General features: G+C 48.4%; 9 protein-coding genes across 9 annotated transcripts; 5 read left to right on the forward strand and 4 right to left on the reverse strand.

Moving 5' to 3' along the window:
- Positions 1-154: 154 nt before the first annotated feature.
- VTP21DRAFT_8702 (uncharacterized protein) lies at positions 155-2,704 on the reverse strand (the record flags this gene model as incomplete). Its single annotated transcript, XM_069399582.1, has 11 exons — positions 155-353; positions 413-672; positions 774-1,004; positions 1,065-1,144; positions 1,213-1,621; positions 1,686-1,748; positions 1,801-1,898; positions 1,981-2,019; positions 2,080-2,269; positions 2,350-2,556; positions 2,627-2,704. 11 exons carry the CDS (start codon positions 2,702-2,704, stop codon positions 155-157), a joined length of 1,854 nt encoding a protein of 617 aa, XP_069254984.1.
- Positions 2,705-3,615: 911 nt separating this feature from the next.
- VTP21DRAFT_8703 (uncharacterized protein) lies at positions 3,616-5,981 on the forward strand (the record flags this gene model as incomplete). Its single annotated transcript, XM_069399583.1, has 9 exons — positions 3,616-3,810; positions 3,873-4,085; positions 4,145-4,267; positions 4,336-4,464; positions 4,542-4,978; positions 5,048-5,168; positions 5,258-5,628; positions 5,706-5,813; positions 5,876-5,981. 9 exons carry the CDS (start codon positions 3,616-3,618, stop codon positions 5,979-5,981), a joined length of 1,803 nt encoding a protein of 600 aa, XP_069254985.1.
- A 263-nt stretch (positions 5,982-6,244) lies between these two features.
- On the reverse strand, positions 6,245-6,536 carry VTP21DRAFT_8704 (uncharacterized protein; the record flags this gene model as incomplete). Its single annotated transcript, XM_069399584.1, has 2 exons — positions 6,245-6,337; positions 6,426-6,536. The coding sequence occupies 2 exons, from the start codon at positions 6,534-6,536 to the stop codon at positions 6,245-6,247; spliced, it is 204 nt and encodes a 67-aa protein (XP_069254986.1).
- Positions 6,537-7,228: 692 nt separating this feature from the next.
- Positions 7,229-8,695, forward strand: VTP21DRAFT_8705 (uncharacterized protein; the record flags this gene model as incomplete). The annotated part of the gene is made up of 3 exons (XM_069399585.1): positions 7,229-7,432; positions 7,507-8,414; positions 8,482-8,695. 3 exons carry the CDS (start codon positions 7,229-7,231, stop codon positions 8,693-8,695), a joined length of 1,326 nt encoding a protein of 441 aa, XP_069254987.1.
- Positions 8,696-9,397: 702 nt separating this feature from the next.
- VTP21DRAFT_8706 (uncharacterized protein) lies at positions 9,398-10,399 on the reverse strand (the record flags this gene model as incomplete). Its single annotated transcript, XM_069399586.1, has 1 exon — positions 9,398-10,399. One exon carries the CDS (start codon positions 10,397-10,399, stop codon positions 9,398-9,400), a length of 1,002 nt encoding a protein of 333 aa, XP_069254988.1.
- A 1,855-nt stretch (positions 10,400-12,254) lies between these two features.
- VTP21DRAFT_8707 (uncharacterized protein) lies at positions 12,255-13,096 on the reverse strand (the record flags this gene model as incomplete). Its single annotated transcript, XM_069399587.1, has 5 exons — positions 12,255-12,372; positions 12,437-12,598; positions 12,666-12,820; positions 12,887-12,955; positions 13,043-13,096. 5 exons carry the CDS (start codon positions 13,094-13,096, stop codon positions 12,255-12,257), a joined length of 558 nt encoding a protein of 185 aa, XP_069254989.1.
- Positions 13,097-13,520: 424 nt separating this feature from the next.
- Positions 13,521-15,377, forward strand: VTP21DRAFT_8708 (uncharacterized protein; the record flags this gene model as incomplete). Its single annotated transcript, XM_069399588.1, has 4 exons — positions 13,521-14,075; positions 14,140-14,319; positions 14,395-14,718; positions 14,805-15,377. The coding sequence occupies 4 exons, from the start codon at positions 13,521-13,523 to the stop codon at positions 15,375-15,377; spliced, it is 1,632 nt and encodes a 543-aa protein (XP_069254990.1).
- A 315-nt stretch (positions 15,378-15,692) lies between these two features.
- VTP21DRAFT_8709 (uncharacterized protein) lies at positions 15,693-17,079 on the forward strand (the record flags this gene model as incomplete). Its single annotated transcript, XM_069399589.1, has 5 exons — positions 15,693-15,781; positions 15,858-15,911; positions 15,998-16,076; positions 16,145-16,486; positions 16,591-17,079. 5 exons carry the CDS (start codon positions 15,693-15,695, stop codon positions 17,077-17,079), a joined length of 1,053 nt encoding a protein of 350 aa, XP_069254991.1.
- Positions 17,080-17,337: 258 nt separating this feature from the next.
- VTP21DRAFT_8710 (uncharacterized protein) lies at positions 17,338-18,904 on the forward strand (the record flags this gene model as incomplete). Its single annotated transcript, XM_069399591.1, has 6 exons — positions 17,338-17,371; positions 17,540-17,670; positions 17,751-17,835; positions 17,907-18,041; positions 18,121-18,527; positions 18,608-18,904. 6 exons carry the CDS (start codon positions 17,338-17,340, stop codon positions 18,902-18,904), a joined length of 1,089 nt encoding a protein of 362 aa, XP_069254992.1.
- Between the last annotated feature and the right edge of the window lie 204 nt (positions 18,905-19,108).

The raw sequence follows: 19,108 nt of genomic DNA on the forward strand, positions 1-19,108 counted from the left end.
TATACATCGTAAACTTCATTGAGCGCACGACCGCTTTGTTAGTAGTCCATATTATCTGCAGAAAGCATTGTTTTTTAACACTTCCTTGATGCTGAAACAACATAGTCGAGCAGTGCAGGATAATTGTAATAAATTTTATTGTGCTTTATACTATTTACCGAGCGCTAGCGAAAATTAATCGATATTGTCCTAAATGTCCATATCTCATTGGGAACACTTCAGGATTTTGCATCTCATTGTTTGTCGTCTCAAGATCAGCCCTGAACAGTGTATCCGCCCGGTCCATTTGCATTAATAATATTGGCCCTTCAGCCTCTTCCGATATGCTCAATTCCCAGAAACTGGGCTCGAAACTTAACATAAACCATCAGTAACATACCCACAAAGTGTGACAATATAAAATTTCAAATACCTTCTTACAATACTGTTTAGCATTTTATCCGTTGTCGCACTGAACCGCGGACATCGCAATGTACAGAGCAATGCCTTGTCGTTGCACTTCATCTCTGGCCTGTAATGTGCAGCTGCAGCGCGCATCAAACTTCGCATACTCTCATGGGGGATAACAAGTAGGTTAGTGCGAACCAGGCACCAAAGTTCGAAGAGGCGATGCAAACGGCCAAGTGAGTGAATTTGATCGGGAAGAGGAGAAGTTTCGTCGAGGAAGGGCTCCTATTAGAAGTAAAGGAAAAAAAAAGACAGAGGAGATGCGCAGAAGGGGTGGTTAAATCGGAATCTAGTGTACACCGGAAATAGAGATATCATCTACTCACCAGCTCGCTCCAAGAAAGCAAGTCGTTCCCTATCAGGTAGTGGCAATAATCCCTTCTTAATTTGGATATACCCACTTCCACTAAACACTCCAGCGGGTTCTCGAGCCAGTAGTCGAACGTTCGGCTGATGGATTCCTTTTGTTCGTTATAATCTGCTGAAGTCTGCAAGCGGGACAAGCGAAGGGTGCTTCGGATAAGGTTTGCAAAGTTCGAACGATTGTCCTTGTGAATCTAGAGAATAAAATGTCAATTAAAGGCGATCTATATACTTGATTGAATACCGATATTTACCAGCGGTTGTAGGTTTCCGGATTCTACTTCTTCAACCACAGCAGTCAGTGTCTCTACCAGATCATCTTGATCTACCGCATCTATAACAACCACAGAGATGATTTAGAACGCCTGCATACACTTTTAGGCTGAATGTTTCATGGTCCACCTAAGCAAAGTTTCCATAATTTCTCTGTAAAATCCAGGCCCTTTCGTGCTGGTAGTGTGGTAAATGTATCTACCCTTGCGGGCATCATAGGCTCATCTTCCTCAACGGCTCCCCCCAGATCCTTTATATCGTTGAGAAACGTGTCAATTCTCTCGTCAACAGGTCGCATCTGCACCACGTCATTATCCGCTCGCTCCCAGCGCTTCCCAGCCATGGTCAATTCTTGCCATTCATTAAGGCGAATAAGCTCCTCGAGCCAGGGCAGTGAGGCAATGTTTTCAGGGTCGCCATGCACACATCTGATGTGAAGAGCCGAGTCAGAACTAGATGGGGGCGTTGCAAGGGGTTTGGGCATGCCTTGCCAAGTGACTTCGAGTTGAATGCTGCTGCTAGTTGCATCTTGATTATTCTAATTAAACATGGGAAATGGAAATCAAATCAATTTTCAATCCTTTTTTGAAAATTTCACATACCTCACTATTTGGCATAGTTCCCGACAAAATGTCATATCGGGCAAACACTTGACCAACGCAGTTCTATGAATGATTTAATGAGAGTTCTATAACAAGAAACACTATGGATAATTACTTCATTTTGTTCTCCCGTCAGATCAGCATATTCGTCTAAAAGTTCATCTAGTGTAGGAATGGGGCCATATTCGGTATGCTCCTTTTCTGACACGAATCCTATTGATGCAATAAGACCCCCCCCCACATATATAATTTAGGAATATCCAAGCTTCGAAGCTGGCAACGTGTCAATATTTACCGCAGTCTCTGATATCGAGCATTGTGAACTTCAGATTGTCTAATATATTTAATAGTTCAAAATATCGATTGATAGGAAGCATCAAAAGATAGAAAATACCTGTTTGCACTCCCAAAAAGCTCTTGGAGTCATCTTGACAATAGGCAAGTATGGGAGGCAATTGGTCCGTTTGGCCTGATGAATGCGCGACTGAATAGAGGGATAGGTAAAACCGGGCATCATCGCTGCTCAAAGGTTCCCACAGGTGATTCGTTATATGCTTTTCCTCCGTAATTATCTGCGATAAATCCTGTAATCAATTCAATATTGGTTGAACATTTACATGTCACATACAAAGTTCATTTAATATGTTGTATATTAGATATTCACCTCAACACACCCTAAAAATGACTTTCTTTCTGTAGGAGGTGGACCAACAATAACTCGCTTCCAGGCTTGCAAGGGAATTGGAGAAGAAGGGCCTTTGGTGATCAATATGAAGCTGCGAAACCTTCCTACATGTGCTCGAAGGGGATGTATCACGTTTGCATTAATGTACCAAATAAATGAAGCATCAAATGCGACCGGAATTAATTCCTAGTTGACATAGTCAATTATGCATATAATTAGTAATATTGATTGTGATATTCTATAAAATGAGACATACAATTAATGTAGGATCAGAATTGAGGCGAATGGCCTCTCTAATCGCGGGAATAAAATTGTCTATTTCTTGGTCATCCATAACGACGCACTTGAAAGATTTTTAATTTATCGCGTTTGAAGGTGATTTACGCGACGCTATAAAAGTGACTGCTCTTTTAATTGCTCAGTTCCTATACTGCTTATCTGAATGGCTTTTATTCATTTTCGGTCAATACATTTCAGGGAGAATTCACAGTTAATTCTTTCAAAAATTAAGACACCCCATCTAACCTTGCAGAAGCGCTGTGAAAATATACTTCGAGTATTTATTTTAAAGCCAGGGAAATAGAATGGACCATGAAACGTAAGGATAAGTGATTCTGCTCCATTATGTGATAAAGCATATCGAAAAAGAAGTTTGGTTTAGTGGAATAGAAGAGCTGATGGAGTTGATCTCCTCAACTCCGTAGTGGTCCTACTCCTAGCATGAAGCTTCATGGCTGAAAGATATGACGAAAATCGTGCCTTACCCTCACATAGCAATAAACGGAAAAAAAGTAGTAGTGTCGAGATAATACAAACCACAATTGCAAACAATAATGCATTTGTGGTTATGGATCATAGTGAGTTATTAAAAGAAAAAGACCAAAAACAAGTTATTGAGAATCAAACCCACCCTTGACTTATGTGTAGGTGAAACATATTAGTGCGCTCATCGACCCTATCTTTATGTCTTGAATTGAGTAGAGGGCCAGCCCTGCTCAATAGTGTCATACCGTATATAGGCTCTTTCCTCTCTGCCCTCCCTTAATATTTCCGTGGATTGGTTTGCCTACTCTTCCTATCTACGGTATCTCTTAGTGTAATCCAATTTTATTTGGAATTTTTCACAAGTACAGGCGCTGGTTTATTAACTTTAATAACTTTATGATTCAACATTTTGTGAAATTTCCAGCTCTCTCATAATCCGATCCATCCTATTTTTCCTCGCTCCCGCTTCTTCTTCATTTCATGATGCTGAAGCGTAAAAGTAGACATCGATGCATCGTTAATCTTGCTCGTGATCGCGAGCTTGGTCAATACCATTCTCGCCACCCGATGACGGTCGCCCGCGAGTTCTACAGCATACTCGCTCCAAATACCATCCTCTACAACATTCAAGTTTATCCCGGCCTCGTGATGCGCAGATTCACTCCCGATGGCAAAGTAAATTCACTAATTTGTGCATTTAAGCTCTCATCGCTAACCATGTACAATGGATCTTCCAGCATTTAATTTGCTTTTCTAGACGCCAAACTGCAATCAGGCTGTACAATTTCTTGGGTGTATGCTCTGTAGGCACAGAGGAAGTGTCACAGGGTGATGAAAGCGACGTTTCATTCGAGAAATTTTTCTCGTTTAGATATGAGCAGGTGGTGACGGAGAACGCAGATCAACAACTTTGCAAGGATTTCTGTATTATCATGCCCGATCAACGATTGGTAATTCCTCATCCTTGGCGAGATGTGAGATTGTGAATATTGACTAACGAAATCCACAGATGATATTGGCTTCAACTGGAACGATAGTGCAGGAAGTACCACAGAATGAACGACACTTGCTGAGATATATCCCACAAATAGAAGATTATGTGTTTTATGTGGTCGATATTGCGACAGGAGAGGTTTGTCTTCTAATTAGTGTTCTGCCGGGGAACCTTTATCTAATCGCTTTGACCGCGCAAATCTCTAGGTGAAGGATAAGAAATCGTACAAGAATGATTATATCCCGTTGCAAAATCACTCTGGTGTGGCTCTGTATGGAAGAATATTTGCGATTACCTCCATCAAAAACCAGACCATTTCCCTATTGCAGATCAAGGTTCTCTCCTCTTGCGCCACTCTACTTTTGAATGGGTCTGCTGACTGAGTGCTTTCTCTTTGGAATCTCTTCTTTAGGAGGATGGAAAGATCGTGGAGCTGCGCAGAATTGGTGCATTCACCTACGATGATGACGAACTTCTACTTGCTTTTCATCAGGAACAAGAGGACCGTTACCTTGCTTCCCGTCGCCAACTTAATGCCTGGCGAGCGGGAAGAATATCGGGTGAGGATATCGATATGGAAATAGAGGCGGCCACCAATTCAACCACATTTGCCCCGCTCTCTGATTTATCCGAGCTAAGTCATCAGGTACCCTGCGTAAACCCGGTAGCACCTGCTACTTCCGTGTCAGGAGGAGCGACCGTACTCTCCTTCCTGAACAATCTGTCCTCGCTGAATGAGACCACCAACGACTTTAGTAATAGTCCTAACATCGAAAGGGAGCCAATCGGGGGGATCAGGCACCGTTTGCTCTCCTATTTATTTCGAAAGGCGTACTGCGCGAACGACAGGTAGTCAAGGCATCCTAAGGGGGTGGCTACCGTGCATCTTAAAGCTAACTCTTGTGTCTATATGGATAGAGGGACCTCGTTGCGCCATTTTTATCGCAACTTTAACTATTTCCACTCTCTGGTGATCTCAAGGTCGCAGTTTTTGGACGACGAACACCTGCTTATCCGATTTGTGAATCCCGAGGCCCGTGTACGTACCCGCACCCAAATCTTTTGATAGTTTGCGAGAGGGCCACATGGACGTTCGTCTTGACTAACTTGTCTCTTTTCACAATGCAGCAAAATGAATCCGGCAGTGGCACCGTGCTCTTCGTCATCTATAATTTCCATACCACTCAGGTGGTCGCCGTATACGACGACACGTCCGAAGAGCTTCTGACCTTGTTCGAAGAGAATATGGACACTTTTCGAGATACGGGCGACATGCCACACACAAGTTTTGTATCCACTTATAGCAATAACATCGCGACGCGAGAGTTGCTCAGAAAGCAGAAATATGCCATCATCCATTCCCGAAATGGGGGACTTTCGCAGTTTGTGCGGCGAACCCTTTCACTCTTACCATTTAGCCCACAGTCGTTTTCGGAGAGCCCATACTTTGATCTCGGATTGTACAGTTACGACGAGAAATTGATGGGAGCCCTGGAGAGGTAGTCTATTGATTTTTTTTTTATTCGGGCGACGCTATTCCCTTTGCTAACTCGTGCGCCGGTTGATCCCCTCAAAGGCCGAGGCATACTCAGGACTACCCGATACGATTTTATTCACGCCGAACAGGCGAGCTCAAATTCAAGCTTGATCCCAATCCCCCCAACCGAACCCTCCGGGGAATCAAGTAAGTATCAGCCGAGTAACCAGCATTGAACTCTGTGGTTCTAATCGTTTCCCTTTGGCCAGGCGTTATGTACATTTTATTGCACACCCTATCTACCCATTCATTATCTCTGTACAGTATAGCATTATGCACGCGACGGCAGTGAACATCCATTTGCAAGAGGCCTGAAGTAGGGCGATTTGTCACTGTATGTGTGTCTTTATTATAATTAATAGTATCAAGATTGCACATCAATGGTTACGTAGACAGCACCTTTGCTGTGCTGTAGGTCTTAAAAAATGCGCCCCCCTTGTTGTTACACCTACTCGGCTGAGATGAAGAAATGCAAATCATACAGCGATCTTGAAAGGAAAAGTGGAATTAAAGGGGGCCTTCGCTCTCACCATCCCATCACAAGGCCTCTGAAGAGTTGAGAAAATCTCACCCAATTACTAGATACTCAATATGGTTTCACTTGCATGTTTTGCAGATGCATTTCCAGAGGCCATGGCGCTAAAATCTCGCGACTGCCGGTTATGCTCACACTTAATGGAAGGTGATCGCTTCCGTAAGGAGCCAGGCATTGATAATTCAGCCTGCGTTTAGCAGTATTATGGGTTGGCTATACGATACCTGCTGTAGAGATGGATTTGGTCGATATCCCATGACCTTTCTACAACTTGGATGCCCCTGTTGCACTATGTCCATGGCTTGAATTACTGAGAAAGCAGCGTGGTATTGCATACTGACGGTGATGTTGAAAGGGGTTCGGCCACTTGTTCGGTGCCTAAGCACACGTGCACATGGGCTGCTAGAGAAGGTTAAGGGCAGGGAGAGAAAACTCCAGAAGTAGGCGTCTTTGAGGTGGTGACGTTCATTGTATTATCACTGCAGCAAAGCTAAGCAAAGACAAAGCCTTTGCAGACTCTTGGGGAAACAGCCAGTGGCAATATCCGGCAATGTGGTATTGAAACCTGCCAGCAGCGCAATGCGTAAAGACACGGGAGAGGAGGGGATCTTGGAGCCCGCAATACGCTCAGTTTTTCCATGATCACCGAGGCCAACTGATCCTGACAGGCGGGTTTTCAGGGGTTTCGAGGGTTTGAAGGCAGCAAGCTCTAAAAGGGAAAATAGGCTCGAGGTCCGTGGACCCTTCGGGATTTCGTTTTTGGCAGCAGCGAGATTCCGGAGAAAATTAAGGCTCCGGCAGCCTCGACTTTCCCTCCGGGCCAGCAGTCGCCTCAAAATCAAAACGGCAAATCCTTGGTGCGAATTAAGGATGCAAGAACATTCGCCAGAAACCTGAACACTTGCCTCCCCGCTGCTGCGGATCCAAGTCCTTCGTTGGTGGCGTCTCAAATAGGAGAGTTTCTAAATGAAATATCTTCCTCGGTCACGCTCCTCCCTTTGCCCCCTCGCCTCCACTGCTCTCCACCATGTCCCATTTCCTCATCCCCATCATTGCGATATGGTGTAGCTTTCTGGCCCTTATCTCCGCGGCCTCCGTCGCTGCCCAGCAGCTGAACTATGTGTTGGAGGTCCAGCTCTTCGAAGGCAAAGGCAATGAGGGGCAGCATCAAATAGCGTCCCTGCGATGGAATGCCTTGTCGTTGTCTCCCAATCCACCCACCTACATCCAGGTGATTATCCCCTGCTTTTGACTCCTATTTCTAGCGTCTTGTTAATACGATGGTCTGGGGATCTCCTTTTCTAGGGCAATATAGCACTCTACGGCTCGGACTCCTCTTTCCCCTCATCTGCCCAGCGCTGGATAGCCGCGGCCATTTGCTCCACTTCCAATGTCGCACAGGTTCTCACCGCAGCCCAGCAGAATCAGGCGAGCGCCGTCGTCCTATTCGGCACTTCCCCGAACCAGTGCGTGCTCCCTCCCAACGCATCCTCTTTCCACCTCCCTCTTTTTCTCGTCCAAACCGGCTCCACACAGCAGATATCCGGGCTCGCCAACTCCCAAGGAAGCGCAAGGGGGGTGCTCCAGATCGCCCCGACCATGGAGAGCGATGAAATCACGCAAGATGTGGCCGCGCATGCTGGCTATGTGGCCTTGCTTACGTTGTATGTGGTGGGTGGGATCATGATCTTGCTCTTTGGCGTGTTGGTGGTCTATGCGGTCCGGAGGAAGAGGAGGATGAGGGCCACCCCGATGCCTCCAGGGCCCCAGTTCGTCATGTCCATCCGGACCGATCTCCCTGGCATTCCCCGCGAGGTTGTGGAGAGCTTCACGGTGAAGCGGTTTATTTCCCGAACCGTCCCCCTTCATCCCGGCTCTGCCTCCAACGCGACCAACGGGGCCGCCCACCCGGAGCCCGACCTCCAGGCCACGACCACCCCGACTCCAGGGGCCACCATGGTCGAGGTGCACGCCTCTCCCTTGCCTATGTCGAAAATGAGGGCGTCGACCGGCACGAATCTCTTCTCGGAGTATTTCGCTAGCCACCTCCAGCGGCCTACGATGGAGGAGATATTGGGCACAAAAGGGGCGGTGCCACAAGAAGAAGGAAACACGAGACGCCGGGGGAGAGTGACGCGGCAGAACACCGTCCAGAGCACGCTGCTGGATCCACAGCTCACCTGTGCCATATGCCTGTGCGATTTCGAGGAGAAGTAAGTGCCCTTTCACTCCGTTGCCCAACCCCCTTCCCCTCCCCCTCACCCTGGTTGATGCTTTTAGTGAGCGGGTCAGAATATTGCCGTGTGGCCATGAGTATCATACCGCCTGTGTGGATCCCTGGCTGATCCGCAAATCCACCCAGTGCGCCATTTGCAAATGTGACTTTGCAGGGTTTCAGTATGCCCGGCCGCCCCCACACCTGTATTCTCCTGCCGAGGCGGATGCAGGGCCACTACCACCTCCTCCTTCCCCCCCTCCTCCCCCCCATCCGTAGGAGCGAGAGGGAGGGTTCCCTCCTCTGGATTCCCATGAGAGATAGGGCCTTGGAAGAGTGGCAGGATATTGAGCAGGGCGCCGAGTCTGAGCGAAGCCGTGTGGGTGAGCCGATCTGGCGGAGGATAGTAGGGCAAGGGCGGAGCACACTCGAGCGATGGTTTACCGGAAGAAGAGCGACCTACTAGATACCTTCATTCACTTAATTTAATGTTATTTCATGGTTATTTAATTTGCTATTCCCATTCGATAAACATATCGTCGAAGGGATCTGTACTATGTATTCAATTCGAATGATTTGTATATTTGTACCTATTTATCCTCCCCTCATTCTCTTTCCTTCTTTCCTTCCTTCCAGCCTCGCTCTCTCCCTTCCCCCCTCTCAGGGCCCTCCCATCTCCGCTAGAATCTTCATTGACACTAGGCATGTGATCTATTTGGAAATAAAGGGTGGACGCATGTTCAGCTTTTCTTCCATTTTCCAACTAGCATAAATTAGCAACATAGACCTCCAAAAGACAAGGAGAACAACACATGAGTTTAAGAGACGAGGGGGAAATATTGAACAAATAAAAAGATAATAACGAAAAAGAAAATAGATATAAAAGGTATATAGAATTATTGAATCAAGCGTTTTAATTAGGGCGATGGGAACACATGAATGGGGGAGAGGAGGAGGAGAAGAGGGGAGGAGGGGGGGGGATTACGATTTCAGCGAGGGGTACATCCGTGCCACGTCCTGATCCACGCTTGGCTCGCCGGCCAATATCGTCTCGAGATGGGGAGCACTGGGTGTGTATTCGGGGGGCGGGTCTGCTGGGTCCAGTTCGAAAGGCAATTCCTTGGTGTAGGAGGAGCTCGACTCGGGCGCGTCCGTAACCTTGCCCACGCTGCGGACCGTCTGCAGCAATATCTCGGTCGAGGGCTGGGTGGGCTCGTTTTCAGTTGAGCTGCTATTGAACCAGTGGCCATGCTCACGTATTCGGTGGGCGCCGCCGGAAGATATACTCGTCAAGGGGTCGGCATCGGTTTCGGGGCCGAGTTCGCTAGGATGGTGAGGCTGCCTGGTCTGGCCGGTGTCTTCTGCCGCTGGAGAGGAGGGCTCCCGGTCGGCTACCGGCCGTGGGATCGTTCGTTCGCCGCCTTCGTCTCGATTACTTGCAAGAGGGCCATTCAGAGAGGTCCCATGGTTGGAGCTCGGGCCACGGCCTTCTTCTAGGATCTCTTTTCGCTGCCCCCTTTTCCTCTCTTGGGCCTTTCCCCTTGCCTCTCGCTTCTTCTTCCGCTTCCTGACGCGCCAAATCATGAGGATGGCGATGATCAAAATGGTCAGCACGAAGAGGCTCCCCACGACGCTGAATATGATGATAAATTTGTGGATAATTAGCTGCTCCTCCTCCAGTATCTGCCTCCCGGAAGCGAATTGGCTAATGAGGGTGTCGTTTGACTTACTCGGCGAGTGTTGGGCTTGATGAGCGGTCGTGAGGGGTGGCGAGGGAGTGGGCGTTAATTGAGAGGGAGAGGTGGTGGAAGGCGCTAGGCGGGGGTAGTGGTGATGCATGGATGGAAGGGAGTAGGAGTCGGAATGGAGAAGATTCCACGAGTGCTCATGGGCGAGGGTGAAGATCGAGAAGGAAGAGCAGGAGGAGGAGGAGGAGAGGGTGAGAAAGCAGAGCGAGTAACTCATGTAGCGCCGTACAGCCATGACTGGGCGGCCTTGCTTGAAACGCCGTCCGGCGGGTTAAACTTGGTGTCGAGAGCTAGAGGTGGTCGTCCGCTCTGCACCAACGTTCTTTCACGCTTGCCGAGAAAAAAAAAAAAAAATGAAAAGAATAAAGTATAGAGGAAAAAGAGAAGGAGGAGCGAAGAGCGCCAAGAGATTTTCCTGAGAAAAAATAATCAAGGGGTTGGATCAATCTCCCAGTGCTCTAGACGAGATAATGAGAACGACGTCAAGGGGGATGACTAAAGACCTCTCGTAGAGAGCAGGATAAGTAAAGGGGGCTATAATAGATACCTATTAGTCCAGATCAAAAACATAGGAGATTAGAGGACCCAAGGGGATGCACGGCAATGGCGGAAAATTAATCGAAGGGAGATCGGCGGGATGGGAAAGCAGGAGGGCGCAGAATGAGCGCAGAAGAGACCGCTCTTTTGTTGTGCAAAGAGCTGAATGACCGATCTTCCTTAAAGAACAAAAAAAATAGCCTCTTATTTTTGTGCAAGCTGGGTGTTTCTACATGGAAAGACTTAAGAGTCTAAGGACAAGCCCACCAACGCATATTGGCCAAAACTGCACCCCACGCAACCTCGGACTGTTCCTTTTTTTGCAATACCAGGCCCACGATAGTTCATCTGAAAGTTTGCCCGATTAGCCCATAGATGAGCGGCAGATAGGCTCGATTGCCTTTTGCCGACTTCATTGTCTTAGGCCTTTTCCTGCGCGAGGGGACGCCCTTTGTCCAGCAAGCCAACCATTTGGGTCATCCATGATGGGAAACACGGATTCCAAGCAGAAATCTTGAGAGCGCAATCCCATCCATTCATTCATGGCTCAATCTCTTGGAGTACCAGAGGATTGGACCCTCTCGAGCTTGTAGAATAACGTCAAGATTGCACCTCCTTGTCCATGGGCATCCAAAGGGAGATGAATCTTCCACATTGCAAGTGGTGCTTCTACAAGACGGGACGGGCATTAACAGATGCCGGGCGGCGCATTGGTAAAGTCGCCGTGGAAGCTTTGTGCCTCCGGCCCAGTTGAGGCGAGGTTGGCTCGCTACAGCCACAGCCATGGGAAAGTCAGTGCCAGGGCTTGCCGGCCATAACAAAGACAGGATGCCTATACGGGCAGATATGAAATTATCGCGTGTCGTGTGGTTATGCAGGAAAACCGTTCTTGTGAGGCTACGGCACCACTAGAATGGGCAAGTGGCTTAATTAGTGATAGGTTCTACCGCAGCCGCACAAACCTTACTCCTTCCCTACCAACTCTGTTTTAGCGTTTCTTGTCCGACGGCCCTTGGCGCTGCCCGGCGCTCCCCTTTCTAGCGAGAGCGGCCCCTTGGGAAGCATTTAGGCCATGAAACGAGGGGCTATGGGCTCTCCATGGCCATGTCAGAAGGCTCGGGCCTTTTAGTCTCAGAGAAGGCTCTCCCCGGCCAGGAGGGAAAGGGGGTGGCCCTGATCTGTCAAAGTCATCTAACTTCATTCTCCAGCAGCACTCAGTCTACACGTTCAAAAACAACAGAAAAACAACGGGGATATAAAGAAGAGTGATCAAATTTGAACAAGAAAACAAAAACACTAGTATTGAAGGGGAGAGGGCAAGGTGGAGAGGAGCGAGCGCGGGAGAGCAAACAGGCAGAGCCACTTTCAGGGTAGGGAATAGGGGGTCCAGGGAGGAGTAAAAAAACAAACTAATTTTCAAGCGTAAAGAAAAAGCATAGAGAACGTGAAAAGGGCATATCAAATAAAAAATGGTTGGAGGAAAGTTACAAGGAAGAGGAGGTATAGAATAAAAAATATATATATATATATTTATGTATGTCTGTAGCTGGCTCTTATTTCGCGCCCTTGCCCTTTTTGATCAGCCACTGGAGCGTGATGTCGATGTTGACCTGGTTCTTGGCCGAGATAGAGTAGCAGGACACCTCGCGATTCGTGATGGCCTTCAGATTCCTATAGAAGACGTACCGGCGGGTTAGAGGGGTGGCCGGTGCTCATGCAGAGCAGAGCTACTTACAGGGCCTCAATCAACTCGTCCACCTTCAGCGCTTCGGGTAAGTCGTTTTTGTTTCCCAATACGAGAACGGGAATTCCAGCGAGCTGTGGGCGATCGAGCAGGTTCTTCAACTCTGTCCGTGCGATGTCGAGCTTCTCGTGGTCCGCTGCATCCACCACAAAGCTAATCCAATCGGGCAATGTGAGTCATGGATCGCGGAGCCTCCCATGGCTTCCTTCAATGTACTTACACAATGGCATTGACCCCACGGCAATATCGCTCCCACATACTCCTGAATCGCGGCTGGCCCCCGATATCCCAGAGTTTCATCGTGACGTTATCTTTGGTGAGCTTGCGCATGTTGAAGCCCACGGTTGGGATCATGTCTTCCGTGAAATGGCCCGACTACCATGCGCATTAGGATGATGAATGAGAGGGTCTATCGAAGCGAGAGATCGCTGGTGTACTTACTGCAATGACATTGACAAGGGTCGTCTTGCCGCTATTCTGAAGGCCCACCAGCGTAAGCTCCATCTCCGTCTAGATAGAGAAAAAACAAATAAATATCCAGGGCAATGCATGTACTCCATCTCGCCGAGGAAATCCCCGCGAGGATGATCACCCAACCTTAAAGAAGAGGCTTCGAAGCCAATCGAGTAGCGATTTTATTATGGAGGTCATTTCGGGTGAAGATGATGCAAAGTTGGTAGAGAATGGCGAGAGGGAGAGAGAGAAATGGACAAAAATGAAGCTGCACAAAAGGAGTAAGAGGACCGCTCGCGTGCGGACCAATCACCGCCCGAGTTCGCTCCTTCAATTTTTTTTTGCTTTTTATATTCACGCATCAGAAAACCAGAAAAGGGGGCCAGCGCAAAGGGGAAGCGCTTGAAGGGCCAAAGGAGAAAAGCAGTGCGTGATTGGAGTGGAGGCGGGCTGAGCGAGGCAGGCCACCCTAGCCCTCTTCTCTTCTGAAGCAGCAGTTGTCTTCTGAAGGCATTTCGCAGCCGGCTAAGCCACCGCTGCGCTGAAACTCGGCCAAGGTTGGGGGAGAGCAAATAGATTCCCTCTCTTCATCGTCCCTCTCCGCCAGCGAGCTCTTCCCGCCATGCCTGACAGCCTCTTCGGATCGGACGCTTCCGATAACGAAGACCACCATACCTCCAAAATCGCTCAGACAAGAGACAATGCGCACGCCCCCGAACCATCGCCCAATAATGGCGATTTCCCCTCCGTAAACGATACTGATCGAATGGCGGCCGATCCTCAATCCGATGCCGAGGCCGCATCTCCACGCAGTGTACAAAGCAATCTTTTTGGATCCGAGGATTCAGACGTCGAAGACGGGGCGCCCGCCCCAGCTGACGCCGCCTCTTTCGAGAATTCAAAATCGAATGATTTATTCGAGGGCAAAGAAAACGAGGACGATGCAAGTGCAAAACATGCAGAAAGAAAACTGAGGGACGACTTGTTTGGAAGCGATGATGAAGATGAGAAAGAGGATGAGGATGACATGATGGAACGGAGAAGAGAAAAGGAGAAGGAGAGATTCCAATACCCGATGGAGGACGAGGAGGATATGAGCGAGGAGGAGCAGGAGGAGGAAAAAGTGGGATATATCGAAATGGTGGATGGAAAGCCCCCTAGATCGTCAGAAGACAAGGTTAGTGATTTAGTGAACATGTTGCTTGTAGGGCAGACCCACTTACTCACTAGGAGGCGCACAGTATTATTTTTGTAAATTGCCCAAATTCCTCTACACAGAAACGGCCCCCTTTGATTCTGACGCGTACGAGCCATACGAGCCCGAAGAGGAAGAGCGCATTAGCTCAGCGTCGCAAAGAATTAAGTTACTGGTGGAAAATACAATTCGTTGGAGAGAGAGGATGGATGAGAACGGAAACATGGTAAGCGATTTGATAGCGCGGCACGACTTCACGAGCTATTAAGATCATGTTTTCTCATTTCTGGCGCTTTTGTAGGTCAAGCAATCCAATGCCCGGTTTGTTCGCTGGTCCGATGGTTCCACCTCGCTGCTTCTGGGCGACGAGCTCTTCCAAGTGACCACTGCAGAAACCACGAAGAATGACCACCTTTTCCTCGCCTCAGTGCGCCGCGCAAACGCACAGATCCTAGGAACCGATGTTGCGCTGACCCACCACATGATGTTCAAACCCTATGGCACCAGCAGCCAAACCCATCTCAAACTAACGGCCGCGATTGCCGGAAAACATAGCAAAAGTGTCAAGGCCCGAATGCACAATTTACTTGAGGACCCAGAGAAGATCAAGCTGGAAATGGAAAAGGTAAAGGATCGACTTGCTCTCTATGTTTTTTTATTTAATTCGCCGACTCTTCATCTTTTATTCATACGTTTGGGGGTTTATTACAGAGAGAAGCAGAAAGGCTCAAGATGCTGCGAAAGCAGGAGAACCAGCAACGTGCTCGGGCAGCAAGGTATTCTGTTGGCATGCCAGGCTCTCGTGCCGACGTTTTCCGCGACTACGGCGATTTGCCATTGCGCCGTGTTGGCCGGTTTGCGACCGAGGATGGCTATGACGAGGACGATTTTGTCGTGGGTGATGAAGAGGAAGAAGAGGACGAAGAGGCAGAGCGAAGAAAGGCAGATCGACTGAACCATCTGAAGAGGTCGGGAATGGAGCGATATAAGGAGCGTCGTGAAGCAGAGGAGGAAGAGGAGGAAGAGGAAGAGGACGATGAAGACTTTGTCGCAGGAGGAGAAGAGGAAGGGGATGAAGGGGGAGAAGAAGAAGAGGAGGAGGAGGAGGAGGAGGAACGAGTAGAAAGGAGGATGGATACGAGGAGAAGATCGCCGACCAAGAGGCGCACCCCCGAGCCTGAATTTGAGGCGGGAGAGGAGGTGGAGGAGGAGGATGAAGAGGAGAGGGTGATGATGCGAAAAGGAAAGCGGAGGCGTGTGCTTAGCGAAGACGAGGACGAATAGAATAAACAAAAACTACACTTTTTTCTTCCCTTTCAAAAATAGTTTTCAATTACTTTCACGTTTTATCATCGAGGATGTCTGTTACTTGTATTAATACATGCGGTTTTTTCTTTGCAGACTCGTCAATTCTGGCACTCCTGCGGATGCACGTGCTGGTCTATTTGGTATAAGCTTCGCCCAGGCCAATCAGCTCGCGAAATTAAAGTTGTCTTTAAGTTTTGTTGAGGGGACCCCTTTACTCTTTGCTTTGGTTCTCTTGACGAAAACTATTCTCCCACCCCCTGCTCCTCATCCTCCCCGCACCTGCTTCTCAAAATGGCCAACTCCTCTGAATATGTTCTCTTTGTGATGGGCAATCCTCTCCTGGATATTCAGGCCAAAGTCGATGAGGATTTTCTGAACAAGTGACTTTCCGTTGCTGTCCACATCAAAACACGCATACCATGCTTACTACTTTTCAAATCATCCTTCTATTTACAGGTACTCGCTTAAGGCCAATGACGCCATCCTGGCTGCGGAGCACCACATGCCAATGTGAGTAGGATCTCAGCCTACATGGAATTCTCCCTCGAAAAGCATGTTAACCTATTTTGGCTCTCTTCTCCTAATGTAAATATTAGCTATGATGAACTTGTGGAGAAATACGAAGTTGCGTATGTCGCTGGCGGTGCTGCTCAGAATGCCGCTCGTGGAGCTCAGGTATGTCTAGAAGGCGCTTGATATTGTAGATACTTCGATATAAATCGATCCATCTCTCTGCGTTCTAGTACTTGCTTCCCCCCAATTCCACTGTTTACGTCGGATGTGTCAGCAACGATTCCTACGGTGAACAGCTCCGCAAGGTCAGTAATGCAGCGGGTCTTCGTACCGAGTACATGATTACCGAGGAAACCGCTACCGGAACTTGCGCTGTTCTGATCACCGGCCATCATCGCTCCATGGTCACTCGTCTTTGCGCGGCCGAGAAATTCTCCGTTGATCACCTCAAGAAGCCCGAGATCTGGAAGTTTGTAGAGGGAGCCAAGTATTATTACATCGAGGGATATTTCTTGACAGTATCGATCGAAAGTATTCTTACTATTGCGGAACATGCCGCCGAGAACAACAAGGTAAGTTTAGGGTCGCTTTTCACTACTATATGTCGAGGACATCAACACGGATAATGGCATTACAACACGTTTGGCATTGACTTTTATTCTCCCTATCGCTGTAGCTCTTTACTATGAACTTGTCCGCCCCCTTCCTTCCGACCTTTTTCAAGGAGCAGATGGAGCAAACCATCCCCTACTGGGATATTGTGTTCGGTAACGAGAGTGAGGCCGAAGCCTTTGCCGCTTCGCAGGACTGGGAGACTCGCGATGTCCGCGAAATCGCGCTTCGCATTGCCAAGCTTCCCAAAAAGAACACTAGGCGGTCTCGCATCGTCGTCTTCACCCAGGGCACCCTACCCACCATTGTCGTCACCGGTGAGGGCGAGGTGAAGGAATACCCTATCCTGCCAGTTAAGCCCGAGGACATCGTCGACACGAACGGTGCTGGTGATGCCTTCTGTGGTGGCTTCTTGGGAGTCATCGGAGACAAGACCGACATTGACATTTCCGAGTGCGTCAAGGCTGGACACTGGCTAGCTCATCACTGTGTGCAGCGGTTGGGACCCAAGTACCCAGAGCCGGAGGAGAACATCAAATACCAGCCATACTGAGTAAAAAGAGGCAACTAGGTGCTTGACAGGAAATGCGCAATAATCACTTCAAAAATCCAAAGTGTTTATTTTCTAATTTTTAAGACAATAAAGAATCCTCCCACTTTCACTTGATTAAGCTGTTTTACGGGCTCGTTTTCGGGCCGAGCCTATTGAGATCGCTGCGCCCCCCAAACGTTTCAGCAGCTATGAGTTGCACCTGAAAATGTTGGAGGATATCCAGTAATAGCTGAGTATTGGTTGATCAACATCGACAATATGCATCCTACGACTAAAAAATACGTCGCCGATGGTAGGTGTTCGCCATTTTCATCGACCTCTGCCTGTCCTATGGGCTGATGGATAAGAAGAGGGAGGTGGGATGGGCATAGGTTTCCTTTTAGGGATCTAGTTGGGATGCCAAGTGGATCTGTTTGGACCCCATTCCTAGCTAACATTCCCATTTGACACTGCTTTCTAGTGGCCCTATTCGCAATCTCGCAGGTAGCCTTTTACTTTGCATTCAAGTATATTCTTTCAGCAGCCGATCCCATGCGAGGGAAGAAGAAGGATGCCAAAGTTAAAAGCAATAAGATACTAGGAAGACTTGGGGTACATGTTTCCGTTTAACCGCTCTGTATCTGACCCTTGCTAATTGGGAGTTATCATTCTGACTGAATTCTTTGCCATAGATCAAGGATCTCCGATTAAGCGAACACGAGGAGATTATTGCCTCTGAGGTGGTGCATCCTGATGACATTGGTGTCACTTTTGCCGGTATGTAGCTATTGATTCACGTGCATGTCCCAAATCGATGGATCCATGACCTCTTGTGAATGTGGCTTTAGAAATCGGTGGGCTCGATCCTGTCATCCAAAACCTGAGAGAATCCGTCATCTATCCCCTTTGCTACCCGCAGCTCTTTACGAATGCTTCTGGGTTGCTAGGCGCCCCCAAGGGTGTGCTACTGTATGGCCCCCCAGGTGAATAGGACTAGTGCCGAATGAGTGGTGTTGGTTTGATGTGGGCACTAAGCTGTCTGTCGATTTGCTTGATGGTTAGGATGTGGCAAAACCATGCTCGCCAAGGCCTTGGCTAAGGAGTCGGGCGCTACCTTCATCAATATGCGCGTCTCCACTCTCACGGACAAATGGTTTGGCGAGTCGAATAAGCTCGTGGCGGCCCTGTTCTCGCTTGCCCGCAAACTCCAGCCCAGCATCATCTTCATCGATGAGATTGACTCTTTTCTGCGCGAGCGCCGCTCGAGCGACCATGAGGTCACCAGCATGATGAAGGCCGAGTTCATGAGCTTGTGGGATGGGCTCATGACGGGAGAGGACTCGCGGATCATGGTACTTGGAGCCACCAACCGGCCCAACGATATCGACCAGGCTATTCTGCGTCGGATGCCGAAACGCTTCGCCATCCCGCTCCCGAACGAGGAACAACGCAAGAAGATTCTTTTGCTGGTAAGTTCTTTCTCTGGGCATTCCCGTCCCCTTTCCACAGAATCCCGTAGTAATGCCTCCCTTATCATCTTATCCTAAAGCTCCTGAACGAGGTTCCGCTCGAGCCCGGATTTGATGTGGAGAAGCTTGTGCGCCTCACCGACCGCTTCTCGGGAAGCGATCTCAAGGAGATATGTCGGAATGCAGCCATGGTGCCCGTCAGGGAATATTTGCGTACCGCTGGGGACGGCAGCGGTGACCTAAATAATGTTGACATTAAGGCAGGGGACATGCGGCCGCTTAAACTAGAAGATTTCTTCCATCACGACCCAAACTATGAGCACTCGTCAGCACATGTTCTGACACCGATCATGGATGATATGCCTGCGCTTGATTAGACATCCCTTTCTCCCTATATTATTTTTATTTTGTTTTATTAGCCTTTTTTTATTGGATTATACACATATATCCTCGATCTCTTAACTTTTTTCTTTTTCTTTTTTCTTTGTATGATTCAAATCCTTAGAGTTATCCTTTGAAGCTTTTTCATGGATTTTAATTTTTTTTTATCTGATAATTTACGCATCATTGTAAAAGTGCTA

This window comes from Calcarisporiella thermophila (genome assembly GCF_041956535.1).
Source record: "Calcarisporiella thermophila strain CBS 279.70 unplaced genomic scaffold VTP21scaffold_4, whole genome shotgun sequence".
NCBI lineage: Eukaryota > Fungi > Calcarisporiellomycota > Calcarisporiellomycetes > Calcarisporiellales > Calcarisporiellaceae > Calcarisporiella > Calcarisporiella thermophila.